General features: G+C 40.5%; 5 protein-coding genes across 5 annotated transcripts; 4 read left to right on the top strand and 1 right to left on the bottom strand.

Moving 5' to 3' along the window:
* Nucleotides 1-392: 392 nt before the first annotated feature.
* Nucleotides 393-1,908, top strand: LOC101305777 (syntaxin-121-like). Its single transcript, XM_004303362.1, has 3 exons — nucleotides 393-539; nucleotides 662-1,223; nucleotides 1,305-1,908. The coding sequence occupies exons 2-3, from the start codon at nucleotides 668-670 to the stop codon at nucleotides 1,658-1,660; spliced, it is 912 nt and encodes a 303-aa protein (XP_004303410.1). The 5' UTR covers nucleotides 393-539; nucleotides 662-667; the 3' UTR covers nucleotides 1,661-1,908.
* Nucleotides 1,909-2,841: 933 nt separating this feature from the next.
* LOC101308300 (syntaxin-121-like) lies at nucleotides 2,842-4,591 on the top strand. Its single transcript, XM_004303371.1, has 2 exons — nucleotides 2,842-3,522; nucleotides 4,028-4,591. The coding sequence occupies exons 1-2, from the start codon at nucleotides 2,991-2,993 to the stop codon at nucleotides 4,375-4,377; spliced, it is 882 nt and encodes a 293-aa protein (XP_004303419.1). The 5' UTR covers nucleotides 2,842-2,990; the 3' UTR covers nucleotides 4,378-4,591.
* A 780-nt stretch (nucleotides 4,592-5,371) lies between these two features.
* LOC101302851 (putative deoxyribonuclease TATDN1-like) lies at nucleotides 5,372-8,904 on the top strand. Its single transcript, XM_004303352.1, has 12 exons — nucleotides 5,372-5,396; nucleotides 5,478-5,498; nucleotides 5,594-5,694; nucleotides 5,790-5,847; nucleotides 5,940-5,983; nucleotides 6,089-6,169; nucleotides 6,309-6,379; nucleotides 6,513-6,623; nucleotides 6,917-6,999; nucleotides 7,665-7,881; nucleotides 8,518-8,601; nucleotides 8,756-8,904. Exons 1-12 carry the CDS (start codon nucleotides 5,375-5,377, stop codon nucleotides 8,820-8,822), a joined length of 960 nt encoding a protein of 319 aa, XP_004303400.1. The 5' UTR covers nucleotides 5,372-5,374; the 3' UTR covers nucleotides 8,823-8,904.
* A 1,338-nt stretch (nucleotides 8,905-10,242) lies between these two features.
* LOC101305194 (33 kDa ribonucleoprotein, chloroplastic-like) lies at nucleotides 10,243-12,152 on the bottom strand. The gene is made up of 4 exons (XM_004303360.1): nucleotides 11,712-12,152; nucleotides 11,514-11,615; nucleotides 10,872-11,183; nucleotides 10,243-10,777 (listed from the first exon to the last, which is right to left on the bottom strand). Exons 1-4 carry the CDS (start codon nucleotides 12,144-12,146, stop codon nucleotides 10,529-10,531), a joined length of 1,098 nt encoding a protein of 365 aa, XP_004303408.1. The 5' UTR covers nucleotides 12,147-12,152; the 3' UTR covers nucleotides 10,243-10,528.
* Nucleotides 12,153-12,896: 744 nt separating this feature from the next.
* LOC101312170 lies at nucleotides 12,897-14,085 on the top strand. The gene is made up of 2 exons (XM_004303384.1): nucleotides 12,897-13,348; nucleotides 13,483-14,085. The coding sequence occupies exons 1-2, from the start codon at nucleotides 12,911-12,913 to the stop codon at nucleotides 13,489-13,491; spliced, it is 447 nt and encodes a 148-aa protein (XP_004303432.1). The 5' UTR covers nucleotides 12,897-12,910; the 3' UTR covers nucleotides 13,492-14,085.
* Nucleotides 14,086-22,515: the final 8,430 nt, after the last annotated feature.

Raw genomic sequence — 22,515 nt, 5'->3', positions numbered from 1 at the left:
GATGCTCTTTAGTCACACACTACTGCCAGCACCAAACATGGGATCAAACCTTGCCGTAGAATAAGCTTCAGAATGTAGACAGCTCATGGTATTCACATTTTACAGCCGGTAATAAATCACCGAGACAAACAAGTAAAAAACAAAAATCTCCCACTGATTAAGACCATAGTTGCTTATAGATATTTTCGATAATTACCTTCCATATGGCACCCTAAAACCCAGAGTTGAAACCAATCGCGAAAGTGCTGAGAAGCAGACAATATCCGAATAAGAAGCGACCCAGTCAGACAATATCAGAGTTCTCTAAAAGCACACGTTTCCGGACAATATATATAAAGTCGCAGAAATCGCAACTCTTCCGAAAGTGTAAAAATCAGAAGCCAAAATTTTCTCTGCCGTCACGCGTTTACGGAAGCCCAAGTGGTACGGCCCAGTCACTTCCTTCCTGCTTCTTCTTTCTTTCTCATTACAAAGAGGGACCTTGTCCATCATCAACCACGTCGTTGACTAATCTCCCTCTTCAGGAGAACAAGAAGAAGGCAACCACCACCAACTCTCTACTTATTCTTCTTCATCTCATCACCATTAACCAAATCTTCATTCTCGCATTTACTCTCTCTCTTTTTCTTATCATCGATTCGATCGGAATTCCGGCGAGTAGTTAAAGATGAATGATCTGTTCTCGGGGTCGTTCTCGCGGTTCCGTAGCGAACCGGACAACAACGACGAGCACGTTATCGAGATGTCATCGGCGACCGGCACCGGCACCGGAGTCAATTTGGATAAGTTCTTCGGCGACGTGGAGTCCGTCAAGGACGAGCTGAAGGAGCTGGAGCGCATCCACCAGAACCTCCAGGCGGCTCACGAGCAGAGCAAGACGCTCCACAACGCCAACACCGTCAAGGACCTCCGATCTCGGATGGACGGTGACGTCACTCTCGCTCTCAAGAAGGCCAAAGTGATCAAGGTCCGCCTCGAGGCCTTGGATCGGTCCAACGCCGCCAATAGGAGCCAGCCGGGCTGCGGGCCGGGGTCGTCGTCTGACCGGACCAGGATCTCCGTCGTCAACGGCCTCCGGAAGAAGCTGAAAGACTCCATGGAGAGCTTCAACTCGCTCCGCCAGAAGATCTCTCTAGAGTACAGAGAGACCGTGCAGAGGAGATACTACACGGTCTCCGGCGAGAATCCCGACGAGAAAACTCTCGACCTGTTAATTTCCACCGGTAAGACTGAATTCAAGTAATTGCAAATTACACATCCAAATTCTGCATTCTTGATTTACTGATTGGTGACGCCTTTTACAGGCCAGAGTGAAACGTTTCTGCAGAAGGCGATCCAGGAGCAAGGCCGGGGACAGGTGCTGGACACGATCAACGAGATCCAGGAGCGGCACGACGCTGTGAAAGACATGGAGAAGAATCTGCACGAGCTGCACCAGGTGTTCCTCGACATGGCGGTGTTGGTCCAAGCTCAAGGGGAGCAGCTGGACGACATAGAGAGCCATGTGCAGAGAGCCAGCTCGTTCGTCAGGGGAGGGACGCAGGAGCTGGGCAAGGCCAAGGTGTACCAGAGGAACACCCGCAAGTGGACTTGCTATTTAATCATACTGTTGTTGGTGATTGCTTTGATCATCATTTTGAGTTTGAAGCCGTGGAATTGAACCAGTATGTTGTTCACATCGAAGTGTTTAATCTGGGCACAAGTGTTTAATACGCCATGGCAATTTTCATTTGCAATCCAAAAATCAGGCGAGATGGTGGCCGTCGATAAGCACTTGAAGCGGAGTTTGTCAACAATATGTTTTATTTTTTATTTTGTTAAATGAAAAATGAAAAATAGAAAATAATGTTTGAGTTTTTATAATCAAGAAATAAATATTTTTTATTTTAATAATTAAAATGATGAAAATAACCTCCAGTCATCAGTTTTTTTAACAGCGCGCCCTAACAGTTCCAGATATCAATATTTGGTTGAGGTAAGAACATGAGATACGGTTTTGAAGTTTTTCAAATGTGGGATACCAAAAGTTAACTTCTCTAAAAGATGAGACACTGTTTAGACTATTTTTCCTTTCCTTATTACAGTAAAGTTTTCATTTTCTTATTACAGTAAAATTTTCCTTTCCTTGAGTGTGCCAAACAAAAAAAATGAACAATTTTCCCTTCCTAACCTTTCTAATACGCGAATCAAACGAGGCCTAAAAGCTAGTTGTGCAAGTGTGCAACATAGCGAGCCATGCACATATGTATGAAGAACAGGGGCAAAGCTCCTGCTAAGATAGTTTAACATTCTCTATCCACAACCTCTCCAAAGTCCGAATCATCTGTGTCAATATCCTTTAAGGCCCGGACATGTTTCAAACAGTCCAATTCCATATGATAATTGGTGACAGTTGAAACTCAACTGCCTGTGCTCACCCTAGCCTGCTGCAGGCCTGCAGCTACTACAAAGACCGGTGAAGCAATATTCTCCATCGGATAATACTACGTGGTAGATGAATCACGAACTATAACACCAATACCAGCCATATATAGGCACCATCCAAGTTGGCTTACTTTTAACCAACCTACTGGAGCGAGGAGATCGAACTCCAAGGTTTAGGACTTCGCCTCGCATGCATCTTCTTTGATTTAACATATTCTAGCATATTTTTACTATTTACATAAACTTTGAAATAAGTTTCCCCAAGACATTTGCTTCACATAGAAACATAATCAGTTACGTACGTACTAACAGTTTCTAGAAGAACATATCCAAATCCAAATAGGTTCCGGTTGGAAAAACATGTTGTGAAGGCTGCTAAACTAATGCAGTATCTACTTGGTAAAAGGGGGGACTCTTCAAACTTGAAGTTGAAAGGCGCGTGCGAGACTTGACCCCCAAGTCAAGACTGACTGCCTCAACTCCATTTTCTCTGTATAACTTCTCCAATTAACCCCCAAACTTATACCTTCAATCTCTGGGCATCTTTATCATACAGTTGAATAATCATGAACGACTTGTTGTCCAACTCCTTCTCCCAGGCCTCGCCGGACCACCATGTCATCGAGATGACCTCCTTCGATGCCTCCAGCGACCTCAAGAAGTTCTTTGAGGACGTCGACTTGATCCAGACCGAGCTCAATGACTTGCAGAAGCTCAACACCAGCCTCAAGAGCGCGCACGAGCAGAGCAAGAGCCTCCACAAGGCCAAGGAGGTCAAGGACCTCCGGACCCGGATGGACGCTGACGTCAACCTTGCCCTTAAGGCGGTCAAGCTCCTTAAGGTTCGGTTGGAAACGCTGGACCGGTCCAACACCTCCGCCAGGAGCTTGCCTGGCTGCGGTCCGGGGTCGTCCTCGGACCGGACAAGGACGTCTGTGGTGAGTGGGTTGAGGAAGAAGCTTAAGGATTCTATGGAGAGCTTTAATGACTTGAGGCAGAAGATTTCCTCCGAGTACAAGGAGACCATTCAGAGAAGGTACTTTACTGTGACCGGAGAGAATCCGGACGACAAAACCATAGACCTTCTCATATCTACCGGTAAGATTTCTTTTCCGATTTATACTTTTAGGTTGACAAAGTTTTTTATTAGCTTCATCTTCACAATGTATTAGTCACCAAAAAAATTGAACTGTTTAATCGTGGTCAAATATATTGGTGAACAGTAGTGATCCATCTCAATATTAGACAAATACGTATACGCGAATAATTCGACTAATTAAAAAAAAAACGTGAATTTTTCTGTATCTTTTAAAACAATTCGAGATACAGATGTATAATTCGGGTGTAATACGCATTCGCGTATGATTCGCGAAATAATTAATTAGGATTGAGATAACAATTGTTGTTAATTTTCAACCCCCAAGCTGAAGTAAATTTTTAGTTGTATATTGTTCTACTATTTACGAAAAAAACTTGGGAAAAACATGCATATAAAGGAGATGCATGCGGTGTTACTTAATGATGAATGAAGAATTCACAAAAACAGTGCAGAAATACAAAAATGCGAGTAAATTACCTAGCTAAATTCTATAGACATATGCAGGCGAAAGTGAGACATTTTTGCAGAAGGCAATCCAACAGCAAGGAAGAGGCCAAGTCCTAGACACTATATACGAGATCCAGGAGAGGCACAATGGTGTGAAAGCCATGGAGAGGAATCTGAACGAGTTGCACCAGGTGTTTCTGGACATGGCAGTCCTGGTTCAAGCTCAGGGTGAGCAGATCGACAACATCGAGAGTCACGTAGATCGAGCTAGTTCGTTCGTGCAACACGGCAACCAGCAGTTGCAGAAGGCCAGATTCTTGCAGAAAAACACACGCAAATGGACCTGTTATGGTATCCTCATCTTGCTCATCATCATCGGTATCATATTAGCCTCCACATTGACTTAACCAAGGAGTCAAATACCTAATTCATGGACTAATAGATAGCTCAACATTGTCACTGCATATAAACTGTTGTAAAGTTTTGATCGATCTTATTTTCCTTCATATATGGTGGCCTTGTAATTAAGTACATGATTATATTGGTTAAATTGGTTGTGTTTTGTTGTACACTTTTGTTTTTCTCTTGATGAGATCTCGTGTTAGAACACTTCGTTTCAAAGAAGCTGTTTTACATGGTTTAGTAATCTGGGACAAAACAAATTGTTCACAAGGGTCATTTTAAGACTCCTATTCAACTCATATATCAAAAATGACATGTTCTGGTTCCTTTTTAGCGTAGATTTATTTCTCAAATTTGGTCTTCCTATGACTAATTTTTCAAGATAATATTTCATAACTTTTGGCCGTTGATCGAGTACATCAATTTGCAGTATTGTGCACATATTCTCTGTCATGTTATAAACAAATCGACATGTTCTATTGTTTTAATAACAGATTGCTTGACAGCCTTATGAACTTATTTATCGAGCAAATTCCTAATTATCTAACTATAAAGCTACATAACTCAATAAAACGGATGTTGTAGTTGAAGAAAATACGACTGAAAATAAAGCTACCAGTATATATGCAGTTCAACATGCGAAAGGGATTATCTTCTTAGTTTGTGAGATAACTCACAATCATGTTGTCGTTTCTTACGCACCTTTGTTGAACGGGATTGTTCTAACCCGAAAGTTTAAAGGTGTTTAGTGTGACTTCATCAAAATAAACAAACTAAAATAACCACATATCTCTTATCGAGCAAAGCAAAGATTCACTCACCCTTAAATCACTTTAATGCGGTTACAAGTCTCCGGTTCTAAGACTCGGTAATTTCACAAACTCTCCGGCTTTATTCATAATTGACTAATTGTTTTAGTTTTTATTTTGTTTATTTATTTATTTTTTTTACTTTTTATACAAGCAGCTCTCTCTCTCTCGCTCTCTTTCTCTCTCTCTCGGTATGGCGACAATCCGCATGATAGGCAAGTCCACTCTTCTCTCCTCTATTTTCCTCCATTCTCTCTCCAACTAACTCAATCTCCCATTCTCTTCCCCATTTACAGATATAGCCGTTAACTTCACAGGTCAGTCAGTCAGTCACGCATTTCATCAAACACTTTGTTTCCATATTCCAATTCAATCTCCTTCCTCAAAATCTAACGAACACAAAAATTACCAGATGGAATGTTCAAAGGCCTCTACAATGGGAAGCAGTGCCACGTCTCCGATATCGCAACCGTTCTCAGCCGCGCTTGGGCCGCCGGCGTCGACCGCATCATCGTAATTTCTCCTTCTCTTTCTTTCTTTGTGATGCTCTAGTTAATTTGGTTTAGTGCGGCTCTGAAGTTGGAATTACGTTTTTGTGAATTGTATAGGTGACTGGTGGATCACTTGAGGAATCAAAGGAAGCTCTCACAATTGCTCAAACTGATGGTTTATCCTCACTTTCTTTGTTTTGTTTGCTATCACTATATGCTGTGTGTAAAATAATAATTTTAACGAATTTGGGATTTTTTTTTTTACAGCAAGGCTTTTTTGTACTGTGGGTGTGCACCCAACTAGATGCAAGGTTTTTTTTTTTGTTTTTTTTTTCCTCATTGTTTTGTTGGGGGCAAAATGTATGTTTGATGGTGGTGTTTGGAAGTGAATGTGGTTTATTGTGTTTTTGGTTCAGGAATTTGATGAGAGCGGGGATCCAGAGAAGCATTTCCAGGCGCTTTTTTCGTTGGCCAAAGAGGGAATACAGAAAGGGAAGGTGTGCTCATATATTTAGGATATTGCTTTATCATTGCTTGTGATGTAATTTACAACCTGTTACGAACAGTGGTGTAACTGATATTCAATGTAATGCAACTGATTATGTGCTGCTTATGTTCTCCTCTTTTGTTTTGAAGGTGGTTGCAATTGGTGAGTGTGGACTGGACTATGACAGGGTTCAGTTTTGCCCTCCGGAGATTCAAAAGAAGTATGAATTGTTTCTCAGAGACAAAATGTTTTTTTTTGCCTTTTTATTTTCTATTGCTTGCACGTTTCTTATCTTCTTTCCATCAAATGATGCATTATGTAGTTTTCATAATATGTTTGTATTGTAAACTTAGGTATTTTGAGAAGCAGTTTGAATTGGCACATGCCACTAAGCTGCCCATGTTTCTGCATATGCGTGCAGCTGCTCAAGATTTCTGTGAAATTGTAGAAAGAAACAGGGGCAGGTGAGATTTCTGTCACCATAGTTCCACTATCAAAATTTGCTGCCAAGAAAAATAGAGAAGTGACATTCCAGTTGCATCTTAGATTAGAGGAATTGTAGCTCCAGATTAAGTTTTCGGTTGAATATTTGAATTTGGTAAAGAGAAAGATAGAACTTTTTCTCTTGTTTTGTGTTATCGTTTCCCATTTTAGAATGGGCATCAAAAGACATCCCATAACTATCTTTCACTTATATATGATGGCATTCTGCAATGCTTTTGGGCATAAACCTTTTACCTTCTCTTCTATATCACAGATTCACTGCTGGGGTGGCCCATTCATTTACTGGTAGTGCAGATGATTGTGATAAACTTCTTTCCATCAACAACATGTATATAGGTGAATTTTCTAGATAGAGTTATAATCTGTCTCTCAGACGAGTTTCTGGTTCGTATGTTTTATAAATGTTCTTAGAAATTTTTTAGATATAGTTTTACCAAATTATGAAGTGGATGTCAAATGTGGAACCAGAATGATCTAATATGACTAGACTGATACAGTTTTATCAAATTATCAAATGTGGAACCAGAATGATTTAGTTTTATCAAATTATCAAATCCACTCCATCGTATCATCCCCCTGTGTGTGTGTGTGTGTGTGTGGTGGGGGTGGGGGGGGGGGGTGTGGTGGGATGAATAAGGTCCTTGTAGTGCCTAGACTGGAATTTTTATTTACATGTTGAGAAAAACGGTCTGGACCTTAACAAGTCCATAATAAGATGACCCGAATGCATGTTTAGGTAACTTTGCCATTGATAAAGATGACATAATGTTTTTAGAGATTGATTGTGAAAAAAAGTTAGGTTTGATGGGGGTGATTTTATTTGGCCATTTACTTTTTCTGGGATAGGAAAGGGGCATCGTTTGTCTGACCTGTCTTGGTGTTCTGTTGTGCCAATTGTCTTCCCCTAGTTTACGAATAGCTCTAGTTACATGTTTAAACTTTTCATCTTGGTTGTAACTTTCAAGTCAAGCTCATGAATATAAGCTTTTTGTTACTAACAGGTGTGAATGGTTGTTCTTTGAAGACAACCGAGAATCTTGATGTTGTAAGAGGCATTCCTATTGAGAGAATGATGATTGAAACAGATTCTCCATATTGTGGAATCAAGAACAGTCATGCTGGGATTAAGTTTGTGAAGTCCACATGGCCTTCTAAGAAGAAAGAGAAGTATGATCAAGAGTGCATTGTTAAAGATCGCAATGAACCTTGCTTGGTGCGGTAAGTTGTAATTGTTTCTACCACCATATCATGTACTTTTTTTTTTCTTGTGGAAATAATATAAATGAATACCAAAGCTGTATGAAGTGAAGTCTTGTAGTTTGACATTGAACTGTGAAACTTCCCCTGAATTGTAATTCCACCCATTTTGAAGTAATATAGTACTCTGGCAAGAAGTCACATCACTCATAAGTTTTATAGTAAGATATCTAATCATCATATCTCACAAGATAATATGTAGGCTGGGCGCGTGCGTCTAATTTGGGAATTATATTTGTCAGAATTAATGATTTGTGATGGTTGGCCTGCTCTTACTAAATTATATCTGGAACGTTGTGCATGTTAAACTTTTTACTGAGAGAAGATAACCCATGGACTTAAACATTTGTTCCAGATATGCAATAATGGTTGTTGAGACAACCACCTTTCTGTTACGAAGCGTAACACTTTTAATATTGTTTGGCCTAAACTTGATGTGAAGACACTTGTGAACTTCTTTCACTTTTCATAAATCCTTACATAAGTACATGGAATTTGTTGATTCTTCTTCGAGAAGTGCCATTTGTCCTCTGACGTTTCTGTTTAACCTCATAATTATGTATCTGCTTCTTCATTCAACATGACTTCTATTTTCAGGCAAGTTCTTGAGGTGATAGCTGGTTGTAAAGGAATCAGTGATGTAAGTCAGCTGAGCAGGACATTATACCAGAACACTTGCAGGTAGCTTTGCTGGTCTGATTTAGATCGATATAGCTCTCTGATGAAATTTCAATTCATATATACCATGGCCTTGAAGAGGTCTGCCGGTGCTACCTGAGCATGATCAGGCCAGATATTACATTATTTGACTTGATAACAATCTACGGTTGTGCAGGGTTTTCTTTCCTCAAGACTTAGATTCTGCAGCAGATTCTTTACTTGCTGGGCACGACCCTCAGTGATGCAACTAAGGTTCCTTCTTGCCGAAGCCCAAAGGTCATTCAGTTCCTTTTTTGCAGTCGTAATATTCATGTGTGATCTTTCTTCTAAAAATAGGTGGTGGATAGTAACCACAAAAGTTGCATTAAATTTTGTATTTTACTTGCCTGGCTGAAAATTGTAATTCATTTTGTTCTTGAGTTGAGGGAATATCTTGTTTAACAGTTCAGATTTTTTTTTTTTTTTAATCTCAAGCTGCATCAAGGTCTAATGCACATTAAACCATTTTCAATACTTCATCGAAAACTTCATATAGTTGCATGCTGACAAAATAACAGTCCTGCCATGTTGAAGTCATGGTAGGGGTATGTCATGCCAGAAGCCATTGCCAGGCCTTAGGTTCATACGTGAGAACTTGTTGCATTCTCTATGAACTAGTACACTCAACAAAGGTAATCCATACGCTCCATATCCCAGTATTTCTAGGATAACAATATGTGGGAAAATATGTAGTGGAAACTAATCCCATATCGAGAAGGAGTGGAGAAATATGCAGTTTATAAGTAACAAATCCTCAGTAATATTTGCTGAGGCCTAAAAAGAAAACCTCACACTTCAAAACCCCAAAGAGTGTTCATTAACAATCAAGTGCCACGGTGAGGACAATATCGGTGGTGATCAACCTAGGCACCGAGGCCTTTTTGCTTGCAAACCCTAGCTCCACCGTCTTGATGGTAGGTTCGTGCAATGGCCTCCTCTGAAATTACCAAAGCATAAATATTGATGAACCTTACCCGGAAACGAAGCTAGCTAGCCATACTTTGTCTTTACTACGGTACTACCAAAAACGGCATTGTTTATGACTCTTATCCAACATCATAAGCTCTACGCTTTGAACGTGGCCGGCGCCGGCGCTAGAAATTTAGGAATATAGGATGAGTGCGCATGCATGTCCAATGTTCAACGGAAAAAGATTGAAACTTTACGGACTATTTCGATATGAGAAGATAACATAGTTGCTTATTTAGACAAAGTTTTATAGTAACTAATGTTTCGGGAGCTGAACTCACAACTTTCACTAAATGGGGAGACTAGCTACCACACAAATGGTACTTGGCTACTGTAAGTTGCCAATTAATTTCTTCTTCTAGTTCTTTGTTGTTGTTGTTGTAGCTATTCACTATTCATCATCTCTTTCTTATACATTTTTGTTTTCTGGCATGGCCATGGGGATGGAATCGAATATTATTAACTGCATGTATGATCAATTCCTCATTATGGTTTGGATAAATGAAGGGTAGGAGACCTAGCTCTTGGAGAGTGTCGATTTCAAGTAGGGGTTGATATCATTAAACAATAACGAGCTTGATTAAGATAGGCCTGGTCCAGACCTCCTTTTGACATCCTGTATAGGTCGAATAGCATTCGCAGTCTGACCAAAAAAGAGGAAGAAGCAATTAGCATTCCCTTGCTGATGCTCAAGTTCATTGCATTGAACCATTGATGGCTACAAACCTACAATCATGACCATTTGCTATGATCGATACCAATTCGGCAATTCGTATACATCGTTCAAAACGGACTAACATTGTATGGAAAAGACTAAAGGTGTAGGAGTAAGAATACACTAGTCTGGTAGCATAGAATTTGCTATTTACTTTCAGAACTCTATAGGGGTTCCATCAAATAGCACATTCAAGCAGCCACTCCTCACTCCTCATACTCGCATTCAGATGCTAACACTGGAAACCAATTCACTGCTGTCTGCATCTTCTGCAGTTGATTCTGATCCTGGGGAAGAAACCACTTCACCGCTGTCTGTAGTGTCTTCTGCAGTAGTTTCAGATGCTGAGGGAGAAACCAGTTCACTGGCCTCTGTGTTTTCTGTACTAGTTTCTGCTGCTGGAGGTGGAGTAACAGTTACAGTCCTAGCTCTTTCTGAAGCCATGTTTAGTCGCAATTCCCGCCCATCAACCTCCTGTAATGCAATTTCACAGACAACCACACAGATTATTTTAGAACCAGTGATCAGTTGGCATAATTCACTCTACAAGGAACATGACTCTACTTACCACTCCGTTCATAGCAGTCACAGCAGCTTCTGCATTGGCAGCAGTGTCAAAAGTGACGAATCCAAAACCTCGGGATCTTCCAGAGCCCCTCTCATAAATGACCTTGGCACCCAATAATCCTGGCTGTCCTTCAAAGGCATCCTTAAGACCCTGGGATGTCAGGCCCCAACCAAGGTTCCCTGCATAGATCTTATTAGGACTATCTATGTACACCTTGTAGCCGGTATTCCTCATCTTAGGTCCCAAAATTTCCCTTTCACCTCCTCTTGGCACTTCCGGGAAGTTTACCCTCACAGTTCGTCCGCCTACTTGCTGTCAACCATTGCCACCATCACCAAACGAAAAATTAACCACTGCATTCAAAAATCAAATAACACCTGAGTGGTAGCAGAAAACCCCTCAAGCATAGAACCTCGGATTGCCCCTCATTCGAAGTGAATAGGAAAACCGAAGTGATGTGCCTTCCAGGGAACTATTTGACGATCAAGTCAATTAGGGAGCAATGCTTCAGGAAGCAAGAATGTTGATAATCAGGTATTGATTTCTTGCTTCTTAAGCTTCCATCATTGACTCGACTGTCAAACAGCCCCGAGATTCTTTGTTTTCTGCAGCCACAATAATCACATCAATGGCAGCACTTACAGAGCCGTCGAACATCCGAATGGCCTCTTGAGCTTCCTCAACATTCGCCATTGTAACAAACCCAAAACCCCTGCTCCTATCAGTAACTCTATCATAAATAATCTACACCAAAATTCAACCAAGAACAAAATAATCACCAACAATTCCACAACCACATCAAGGAAAACGATGGAAACACCAGAGAGGAAAAGCTCAAACCTCAGAATAAGTCACAGTACCCGCCTCGCCGAAAATCTCAGACAACTGGGTAGAAGTCATAGAATAAGGCAAGTTCCCCACGTAGAGCCTCCCAGCGTCACTTCCGTCAGACCCTGCTTCCCCCTTTGGCTCTTCCTCTCCTCCTTCTTCTTCTTCAAGCAATTCTGCTTGTGGGTCCTTTTCTTCCTCCGAGCTTTCATTGCCTTCTTCGACTTCGAGGCCGTCTAAGGCGGAACAGGGGCGGCGGAAATGGTGGAGAGAAGAGAGGCGAGAGAAGAGAGAGCAATGGGCTTTGAGCCTCAGGGGTTTAAGGGGTTTAGGGGGTTTGAACTGAGGTTGTAAGTGAGCTGGAATATGGGTGAGTGAGCGAACGACTGAGAAGTTGGAGATTTTGTTGCAAAGTGAAGAAGAGCAAGTAGCACTGGTGGAAGCCATGGAAGAATTGGTAAGAAATGTTTTGAGGGAGAAGGTCGACATTAAGAGGTGGCTCTCATGGCCATGGATAATGTTTGCTTTTTGGATTTTCTTATAATAATTTTTATCCAATGTTTTTCTGAGGAGAATAATGGATATTAAGACTTACCTTATATATGTGTGTTTGGTTGGGACTTGGGAGCTAAGAAACAAAAGTCAAAGTCAAGGTCTCCTTCTGCTTAGTATATTCTAACTGAACATATGGTTCACAATAAAATGTTCATATCTTATTTATATCTTATATTTAAGTGATATTTCAGAGGGATTGATTAGTTAAATTTTTATAAAAAGATATAACACATAATACTAAAGACAAAACACAACTTATTGAAAGATAAAAAGAGTGTGAATTGTAAAACCAGAGTGCAAATTTCAATTTCCTTAGAAAATATGTTTCTCCTCAATCTCATTTTTGCAAGTTTTGTAAAGACTGATTGTTTGTATTCTGTCATTCCTAATCTAACGTCTGCTTGTTAATTTCTTGTTCTTATGTCACTCATTCCATAGAGATCCTGTCAAAATTCCCCTAAAAAAATTTGTTAACTTATTTCTTGAAATATAGCAAGTCAAGATCAACGCATGTTTTGGATGCTTCTGTGACCACACTTTCTTGGGGCACTAGACCTTAAAGTTGATTTTTCTTATCTCAAGTCCACCCCATCAAGGAAGACTTGAAGTTCCTTAAGATGTGTATTCGACTTGAGCTGAATTGAGAGTAAGCTAGAATGGAGATGAAGAGCAGCCTGATGTTGACGAACCAGAAGCTGGGTGGCTTTGATATTCTTAGAAAAGCTTTTGGTATCTCTGCCAGAAACATCAACTTCTTTGTCTTCACTATCTTTGCTTCACTTCCTCTCTTCTGTTTCTTGGTTTACTATCAACCTTTCCTGCAAAAAATCCAGGATCAAGTATCACAAATTCTAAAGCATCCGGCCTTTGTTTATTATTTTGAGGACTACATGTTTGATTGGTCCAATTTTACTTGGTCATTACCATTTGATGTAACCCGGGAATGGAACACAGAGTTTCCTTGTGAGTTGATTCAACAATCTCTTCTCTATCTGGTGTCTCTCCATCTCCTAGAGCTCATCACCATGCTTGCAATTGCTAATTTGACCTCGAAGATATACAAAGAAGAGACGCCAATGACTCTGAAGGAAATGGTATGTAATCAACCTTTCGACAAAGCCAGACTGAAAGCTTTTCTTATCACATCTGTCTATGTTCTCATCTTGTCGACCTGTAGTGATCTACTCGGATTTGTATGGTCAGCTACAAGCTACTCTTTTGTTTTCAGGTACATTAACCATGATAAACTCTTAGCTTTATGGTGTTGTATAGCAAGTGCAGCACTGCTAACAATGTATTTGGCATGGAATGTGATATGGAATATGAGTATTGTGATCTCGATATTGGAGGGGATATATGGAACCAAGGCATTCGGTATAGTAACGTATCTAAGCACTGGCAACGAGTGTCGAGGCTTTCTTTTGATGCTGATTTTCGTTGCTGGGGAAGTAACATTCAGGCTGCCATGTCTCTATTTCGGCTGCAAAGAAAGGGGGAGTGGAATTCTCGTTGCGCAGAGTAGCTTGTTGTGCTTGGGGAATGCATTCAAGTTAGTTGTCTTCGTGATATATTTCCATGATTGCAAGAACCGGGTTATAGAGAAGAGGTTGATGATCAAGGCTAACAGAGCCGGTGATCAGAGCTGTGTATGAATCGGAACCACAAGCAAGTACACTGATTTGATCATCATCAGGCACACAACATTTTAAGGTCTTCTTCAATAAATGATTATCATTACATATGTACAATTTCAATGTGTTTCATCTATGCGTTCATGTTTCGTTTGTTGTATTGAAAGGGATATAAACCTTGAACTTATTAGTTATTACCCAAAAAAAAAAAAAAACCTTGAATTGACTAGTCCTTATAAGAGTACTTATTGTTCTAGGATATTCTGTATCTTTCTATATATTCTTTATGTGTGCCTTGGCCTTATGCCAATAGGATATGTAGTTAGACTAGATCTATGTATTCATATCCTTACCATATTGGTATTGTGTAATTCCCTATATAAAGGCCACCTATCAATGAATAAGATGATGATTCTCTTGCTATCTCTTTGTCTCTACACTTTATACTTCATCACGTTATCATGCACTTTGTGCTAACCCTAGAGCCAATAACCCACCATTTTTTTTTCCAGACCCTAAAATCAGGCAGCCTTGTTTTTCCCGATTTCCGACCAAAATTTCGACTGCCCTCCGCCGGAATTTTATATCCAGAAAGCTCTCTCCGTCCCGGATCCAACGCCGCCGGCCTCACCCTGAGAACCGGCCGGAAAGTTTCCGAACCGGCCGCCGGAATATTCCAGACCGCCGCCGCCGCTACCGACCACCGGTTCACCACCTTCCCTTGCTCCGATCAACCTGAAATTTTGACAACAGCTTCCCCATCCAGAGCTGCTCCTCTTATAAAATTTTCAGCCCCAAATTCGAAGTATAAGTAGGCGAAACGTTGTTTCTCCTCTCGGCAGCCTCTAGAAACCAAAGATTTCAAGATTGCTCGTCTTCCAAGGAAACCAGAAAGGTACCAAAAATCCCGGAATTTTATTCGCGGGTCAAGAGTGTGTTTGATCACTCTTGCTTCCTTGTCCGGGTTGTGTATGATCAACCCCGACCTTTCTCCGGATTGTGTTTGATCAATCCGAGGCCTTTTCCGAATTGTGTTTGATCAATTCGCGGCTTTTTCCGGATTGTGTATGATCAATCCGAAGGACAAACCATTAAAAGCATTGTTTGTGACCTCTATCGAGTCTCATAACAGCTTGGTTTTGTATGCAAGAGCAACGTAACATTTTGCTCATTGAGTTTTGACGTACTCGATACCTAAGGCGAATCTTCGCTTGGTATCTGTGGAACCTTTCACTGGAAATGATTAAACCACATATTTTGACCCCCAGGCTAACAAGCCTAGATGCCGAGATTTCACATCTCTTGCGCTCAAAGTCTTTGACGCGCCACATCGACAAACCTTCAATGGCAATCTGTGCAAAAATTAATGATCACAAAGTACTGTGGAATGCACTCATGAAGCGTTTCTTGAAACGTCCATATAACTCTACTTGTTGAGTTACCACTTTAATTGACTACATATTGTCGATGATCTTTTGTGGCATCATGATCCATAACTTTTAGCGGATTCGATCATCATCAAGTTCTCTAGGTCCTCCAAGTTGGTTTGGAATTACCAACGAGACTTGATTTTGATCATACAAACGGGAATTGTATATATACGCTAATGTGATAAATTTATTTAGGATCATCCCCTAATGTGGGGACAACAATATGGGTCATGGCAACGGCAGAAAATGTCGTGCCGATGTCTAGAAAAGAGGGGGAGGTGTCGCCGGCTCTAATAGCGACACTCCCAGTCTAGACACCATTTTGTCAAAACTACCCACGTCAACTTATGACAATGCAACCGTTGTGGATCTTCGAATCACTGGTTCAAGATTGTCAAGCTCCTTCAAATTGTGAATGCATACAAAAAGGTATAGAAAATAAATATGAGGACAAGAACGTCATCCTCATGATCGCGAATTTCAAAGATTCGGATCCTGCTCTAGCTACCCATGACTTTGACGTCATCGACTAGACATTGATTTTCGTTCCAAGCTATATGTACTAAGGCGTTGTATCGACGTCCTTCGTCTATTTGAAACCTCGATGTACTCACATTAGCAATAATGAATGCCTTGAGAATTTTTTCGAAGTTATGAAACTATTCTCCTCTTATGGTTCGTATTGATTTACAAACAAGATGTATATTTTTACATCGTCCTTAGAAGCATGGCATATTTACAATCCACATGGTTAGATTGTGCCGTTTTGGTCTCTTCCAAGTGAAGATGATGCACGGCCTTGCATCCTCAAGAAGGATCTCTAACGTGTTTCCGGTTAAGTCTTCTACCCTTTAGCGGATTTTCCATCATTAATTGTTCAACTAGGCTCATCCAAGCTCAATGTGATATCTTAGAATTGTCCGAAATTAAGGAGATAGTGGTTTCAATTGTGCCTCGCACTATCGACCCTCCACGGACATGCCTGGTCATGCTGACTTGGAGTTACCGAAAGCTTTTGATTTTGGATCCCCCTACGCTATTAAACCAATTGCCGTCTTGCAAAAGACGTTGAAGACTTATCAAAACCGGAAAATTATCATCATGATCGAATCCTCTAGGTCCTCTGAGTTAGTTTATGTCCATGTCAAGGAGCTTTTGCTAACTAGTCATGGAGTTTACGACCTTGGAACGACTTAAAGGACTTCATTTTGATCATACGCACATCACTTTTGGCTAAGGCAAAGGCCTACACGTCACCTGCAAGCTTCACAGCTTTGCACATGCCAATTCTGTGAAAAACAGCAATCTGTCCCTTCTAAACAGTCAACTTTGTTTGATCTTTGTGAACAGCTCCGGACGAACCAGACAGTGAGCTTTATATCATTGGAAAGCTCTACGAGTCTAGTTTTCAGAACCTTTCGTGGTTCATCTATATCTATTTTAACGAAGAAGTTATAGCTGTTTTAGTGCACAAAGGTCATTCTGCGCGGAAATTTTTATGCATTATCGGCATTGCAGCTTTTCATAGCTTCTTTCAGTCCTTCTAAATGGTTCAAGTGGAACTATTAACTCGCCTATCTACTCCTTGTAGATATGTCTCATCAAGACATTGAATGCTTCGCATATAGTGGAACTATCCACAACATTCTAAGGAACCGGCAACTATCTTTGGATTTTGTGCATTTGTAAATCTTCTGTGACTACAATGATTGAATCATACCAGTCATTCAGGGATGCGGTTTAGCTTGAATCTTGATGTCTCATGGCACCATGATAAACGTCACAGATGCTCTCTATACATTGAGAGGCAATCGAACCATGTTGAGCTTTAAAGACATTCATGCTAATAGTTTTCATTTGAAAACACATTGTGAGAATGAATCAGAATTCTTTTGTGTATACCTTCTCATGAATGCGGATTGAAGCGCATCTTGGAGAAATTTATGAGTCAATCTAGTGGACTGTATGTCACTACGATTCGAATATCGAATCCCATGTTGTCGCCAAACATGATATTTGGGACACCAACTCATATAGGCTTTGGTTTGACCAAATTGGTCAACCTGGAAGAGATATAATGGTCCAAATTTTGAGAAATTCTCATGGACATCCATTCTTCTGCTCAAAACGAAGACATTCGAGATCTAGCATCACCATGAAGCATGGTGGTGACCCGGGGAACATTGACGTCACCCGAACATGACTCCAACTACCTGGAGGTCGTCCGGGCAATTCCTCAAGCAATTGAGGTGCACCGGCCTTCCCTTGATGTCGCATTGGCCCCCTGCAATGCGACATTGCTCCCCTCGATGTCGCATTGACCCTTGATGTCGCATTGGCCCCCTGCAATGCGACATTGCTCCCCTCGATGTCGCATTGACCCTCGATGTCGCATTGACCCCCTGCAATGCTCATTGCTCGTTTTGAAAGCCTATTCTTTAGCTAAATTATTAGAAGTGAGACCCTCCTACGCTAAATGACACAAAAGTGAACATTCCATTCTTACATCAAACTATGTAGATAGATACAACCAACTTGCGGACACCTTTTTATGTTTTATGGTGTTGGTTGAAGTGTTAACACACTGGTCACGTGTTACACTATTATCTACTGCTTATGCTGCTTATGCTTCTACGGGCTCACTACTCATTCTTTAAAGAAGTTTATCGGGATGTAAGTTGAAGTGTCCTGTACCCCATGTTCACACGCAATACGATCTCACCGAGGCTACGATCAAGCAACTTTAGCTTGTCACTCGAACATTATTAATGCGCACCAATCTTTCTATTGCGTCTTGAGGCTATGGAATATTTGCATGCAGCTTTACTATTCATCTACGACCCACCATCATTGAATATTTTTGTACTACAGCTCATGACTGTGTACCAGGATTGCAATCCTTGAGTTCAAACAAGATTGAAACGGATCTCCAATCTTTGAGCTCAGCTAGATGTTTATTCTAGGTGCCAAATCGCACTGCCACTGCGCACAATGATGGCATTTGAGATGAATAAGTATTTAGGTTGGATGTTAACCTCCACCTATAATCCGCATATGTAGAAACCTTGTCAGGCGATCTCTTTCACTGCTATATTGCGGATTGTCACTTTGATGAGACAATATTCCCGCCGTTAGGGGGAGATAAGTGGAACAACGTGAATCATCGTGGTTTGTCCCCACTAAGTCTCATCTTGATCCCAAATGCTTAAAGTGTTAAAGTGACGAGATCACATGCTGCAAATATGTCTGCAAGGATTGATGTCCCATCAAGAGGATATGGCGCGACCAAAAGGTGTTGGTCTTGACGCCATCACCATGGATGGTGATATAGTGACGCCATATAGTGGCAAAATTGGTGTCACAAGGCCGTGTGGCTTCCTAAAAGGAGGGAGGCCCTTAGGTTCGATACTTTCTCGCACTAGGAAGAAAGCGAGCTTGGCACAACCTGATCCATTGATCAGTGATACTCAAATCCGTCTCATGAAGTCTGAATTGTGATTATCGTTGGGGGACGCCTCAATGTCAAATCCAATCCATATAGAGATCTCTACAAGTATTACACTAGTGTACATGAGGACGTGGGATAATGAGTCTACTATCGAACCACCTTTAGTTGATGGATATCAACTTAGTTGATTGGCCTAACGGAAAGATGCGATCTAGGATTAACAAAGAGATAGGTCCTTGGGCAGGTGATGCCGACACCGCAAGCTAAACCCTATTAACTATACCTTTGTTAGATAGCGTAGTGAGACAAGAGCTCCGACTCACCTTATGGCGCGGGTCTCTCACGAACACGCACTGAGATCGACTACGATGAGATGCTCTCGTAATGGATGTCATTGAACTCCACTACTTTGTCAGTTTGGTAGTTTCAGAATAACTGAACATGCAACTTATGAATGTGGTCATAATAACATCTCTATGGGATCAGAGATATAGATGAAGCTCTTAAACAAACTTCATTCATCCGAATCAAGTGGCTCCAAACCACAGGAGCATGCGTTTGCTAAATATATTGAAACGCACATGGACTCTACTTGATTTGGAAGGGATATGGTGAATTATGTCTTTGCGTGTTCATTCTGGATTTACATGGATTCTTGATGGATCAAGAGATGCCAATATGTATCAACATCTGAAGAAAAAGATCTTGGAAAGACACGGTCTCGATAAGGCACTCGATGACTGTATTGATGATGATTTTCCATCAATCGGCTTAGGCGCTCTATAACTAGTGAGGCCTACATATACTCCTATGATTAGTCAAGGTCTTTGCTCTAAAGAGAGATCCATTGTTTTGTCTAAAGCAAGATGACAAATATGTGTTAAGAGATGGAGTTCCCATCTAAGTACAATAAGACGCATCAATGTACTCAACACAATACGAAAGACTTGACATCTCATTCGCTATGAAAAGTTGTAAAGCTAAGTGTAGCTATGCGCCTACGCAATGCCAATGTAATGGCAGTAACTCTTTTTTCAATACTTAATGGTATGAAAGGTTGAGGCTTATTCTATCCCTACATAAGAAAGACACATCAAAAGCGAAATCAGAATCTGCCAAGTTGTGTAGGTTAACTTCCACGGGACCTACAGGAAATCTCACTCATTAGAAAATGGTGAAATTGGTACCATTGGAAAGTTCTATGTGTCTACTTTCCAGGGACACTAACCATTTGATCATACCTATCATATTGAGTGAGTTATAGCCATTTTCATAAAGTAGGACGAATCTGTCCGAGAATCTGATTTTGGCAAAACAGTTAACTTCGACCGGACTTTGTGAATAGCTCCTGACGAACCAGAACGTGTGTAATATACGGCTGGAAAGCTATATGAGTCTAGTTTCCAAAAACGTTTACGGTTCGTTCATATGTATTTCCTTGAGGAAGTTACAGCTATTCTAGTAACTGAAGGTCATGCTACGCAGAAATCTAATTTCCTGCACGAACTTATGTTTTGAGTTCACAAGCGGTCTTCTCCTCAAGATCTAAGTGTAAAAGATCATTTGAGGACAATACGGCATGATTTAGTTAATCATTACCTAATGCCATATTTGAAGATATGTTAAAGAGTATTGACATGCTAAGTTGTTGAAATTTCCGTGATTAGTAAAAATCAGGAAGAGTCCTATGATTGATGAAAAGATCAGGGGGAGGTGCGAACTTCAGGGGGAGTCTAGCACATACATACATGTCGCTATCAAATGTGAAGGGTGCGTTGTACTCTTTTTCTCCTACGATCAAGGTTCAATTTTTCTCCCACAGGGTTTTTGTGACTTGACGAGGTTTTTGACGAGGCAACAGATCAGCACCATCGGCATATCAGCGCGCGGCACAAGGGGGAGTGTTCTAGGATATTCTATATCTTTCTATATATTCTTTATGTGTGCCTTGGTCTTATGCCAATAGGATATGTAGTTAGACTAGATCTATGTATTCATATCCTTACCATATTGGTATTGTGTAATTCCCTATATAAAGGGCACATATCAATAAATAAGATGATGATTCTCTTGTTATCTCTTTGTCTTTACATTTTATACTTCTTCACTTATGAAATAATGTATGATTATTTTCACACCTTGAAAGCGAAGAATGTGAAATATTTTAAGTTTTAAACTGACAATAAAAAAAAGACAGCTTACATGATGGGTCATGTGGGACTTGGAGAGTTGGAGGCCAACTAACAGAAGTCAAGTTCTCCTTCTTGATATTTTCTAGGAAAATTACAGTGGGTCAGATATACCTATATTTTAAGTCCACCCTTTCAAGGAAGACTTTGGAGAAGTTCATGTAGATGGAGGTTTTGAGCTTAGTTGGAAGTGATAGCATTAGCATGGAGATGGAGAGCAACGTAATTTTGAAGAATCAGAAGCTGGATGCCTTTGATATTCTCAGAAAAGCTCTTGCTGTTTCTGCAGACATTAACTTCTTTCTTTTCACTACCCTCGCCTCCCTTCCTCTCTTCTGTTTCTTAATTTACTATTAACCTTTTCAACAAGAATTCCAGCTTGAAATCTCAGTGATCCTTAAAGAACCGGCCGCTGTATCTTACTTTGACGACTTTATCTTCGAATGGACATTACCTTTTCCCATTGTCATAACCCCACGATGGAACAAAGGATTTCCAGGTGAGTTGATTCAACTAGCTCTTCTCTATCTGGTACCTCTCCATTTCCTAGAGTTCACCACCGCTCTTGCAATTGCTAGTTTGGCATCAAAGATGTATAATGAAGACAGGCAAATGACTCTGAAGGAGATGGTACATAATCAACCTTTCGACAAAAACAGACTGATAGCTTCTCTCATCACATCTGTCTATGTTCTCGTCTTGTCGACCTGTAGTGTTATACTTGGATTCATATGGTCAGCTGCAAGCTACTATTTTGTATTCAGGTACTTACTGCATGATGTACTCTTATCTTTATGGTGTTTGGTAGCATGTCTAGCACTCCTAACAATATATTTGGCATGGAATGCTATATGGAATATGATTATTTTGATTTCGATATTGGAGGGGTTACATGGAACCAAGGCGTTTGGTCTAGCGATTTATGTAAGCTTTGGCAACGAGTGGGCAGGGTTTCTTTTGATGCTGATTTTCTTTGCTTCGGAAGTTAGTTTAAGGTTGCCATGTCTCTATTTTGGCTGCAAAGAAAGATGGAATCCAATTTATGTTGCAGAAATTAGCTTATTGTGCTTTGGAAATGTGCTTAAGTGGGTCGTCTTCAACATTTATTTGCACGATTGCAAGAACTGGATTGTAGAGAAGAGGTTGTTGATCAAGGCTAAGAACAGTGCTGGTGAGCAAAGCTGTGTTTGAAACGTCAGCACAGGCAACTGGAGATGGTCATCAGAAAACTCTGGTGCTGTGGTGCATACAACATTTTGAGTCAAACTCTGAAGGATAAAATAAAATCATTATAAGATATCATCTCAGATAGGAAGCGTAGGATGTTTCATCTATGCTTTCATGTTTTGTTTGTTGTATTGAAAGTAAACCTTGAGTTGTGATAGTTCTTTTAGTTGGACTTCGCCCTTGTAAGGGTACTTCACAGTCATCTATGAAAAATGTACATATTTTCACCTTTGAAAGCAGTGTTCCTGATATGGCTGATAAAATTTAAATAGAGCATCCATAAGTCTCAAGTTATCTTACATTATTCTTCCAAACTTTCTCACAAGACAACACAAA

This window comes from Fragaria vesca, linkage group LG6 (genome assembly GCF_000184155.1).
Source record: "Fragaria vesca subsp. vesca linkage group LG6, FraVesHawaii_1.0, whole genome shotgun sequence".
Classification (NCBI taxonomy): domain Eukaryota; kingdom Viridiplantae; phylum Streptophyta; class Magnoliopsida; order Rosales; family Rosaceae; genus Fragaria; species Fragaria vesca.
Note: the sequence above shows the minus strand (reverse complement) of the source record. Positions and strands in the feature narration are given on the sequence as shown.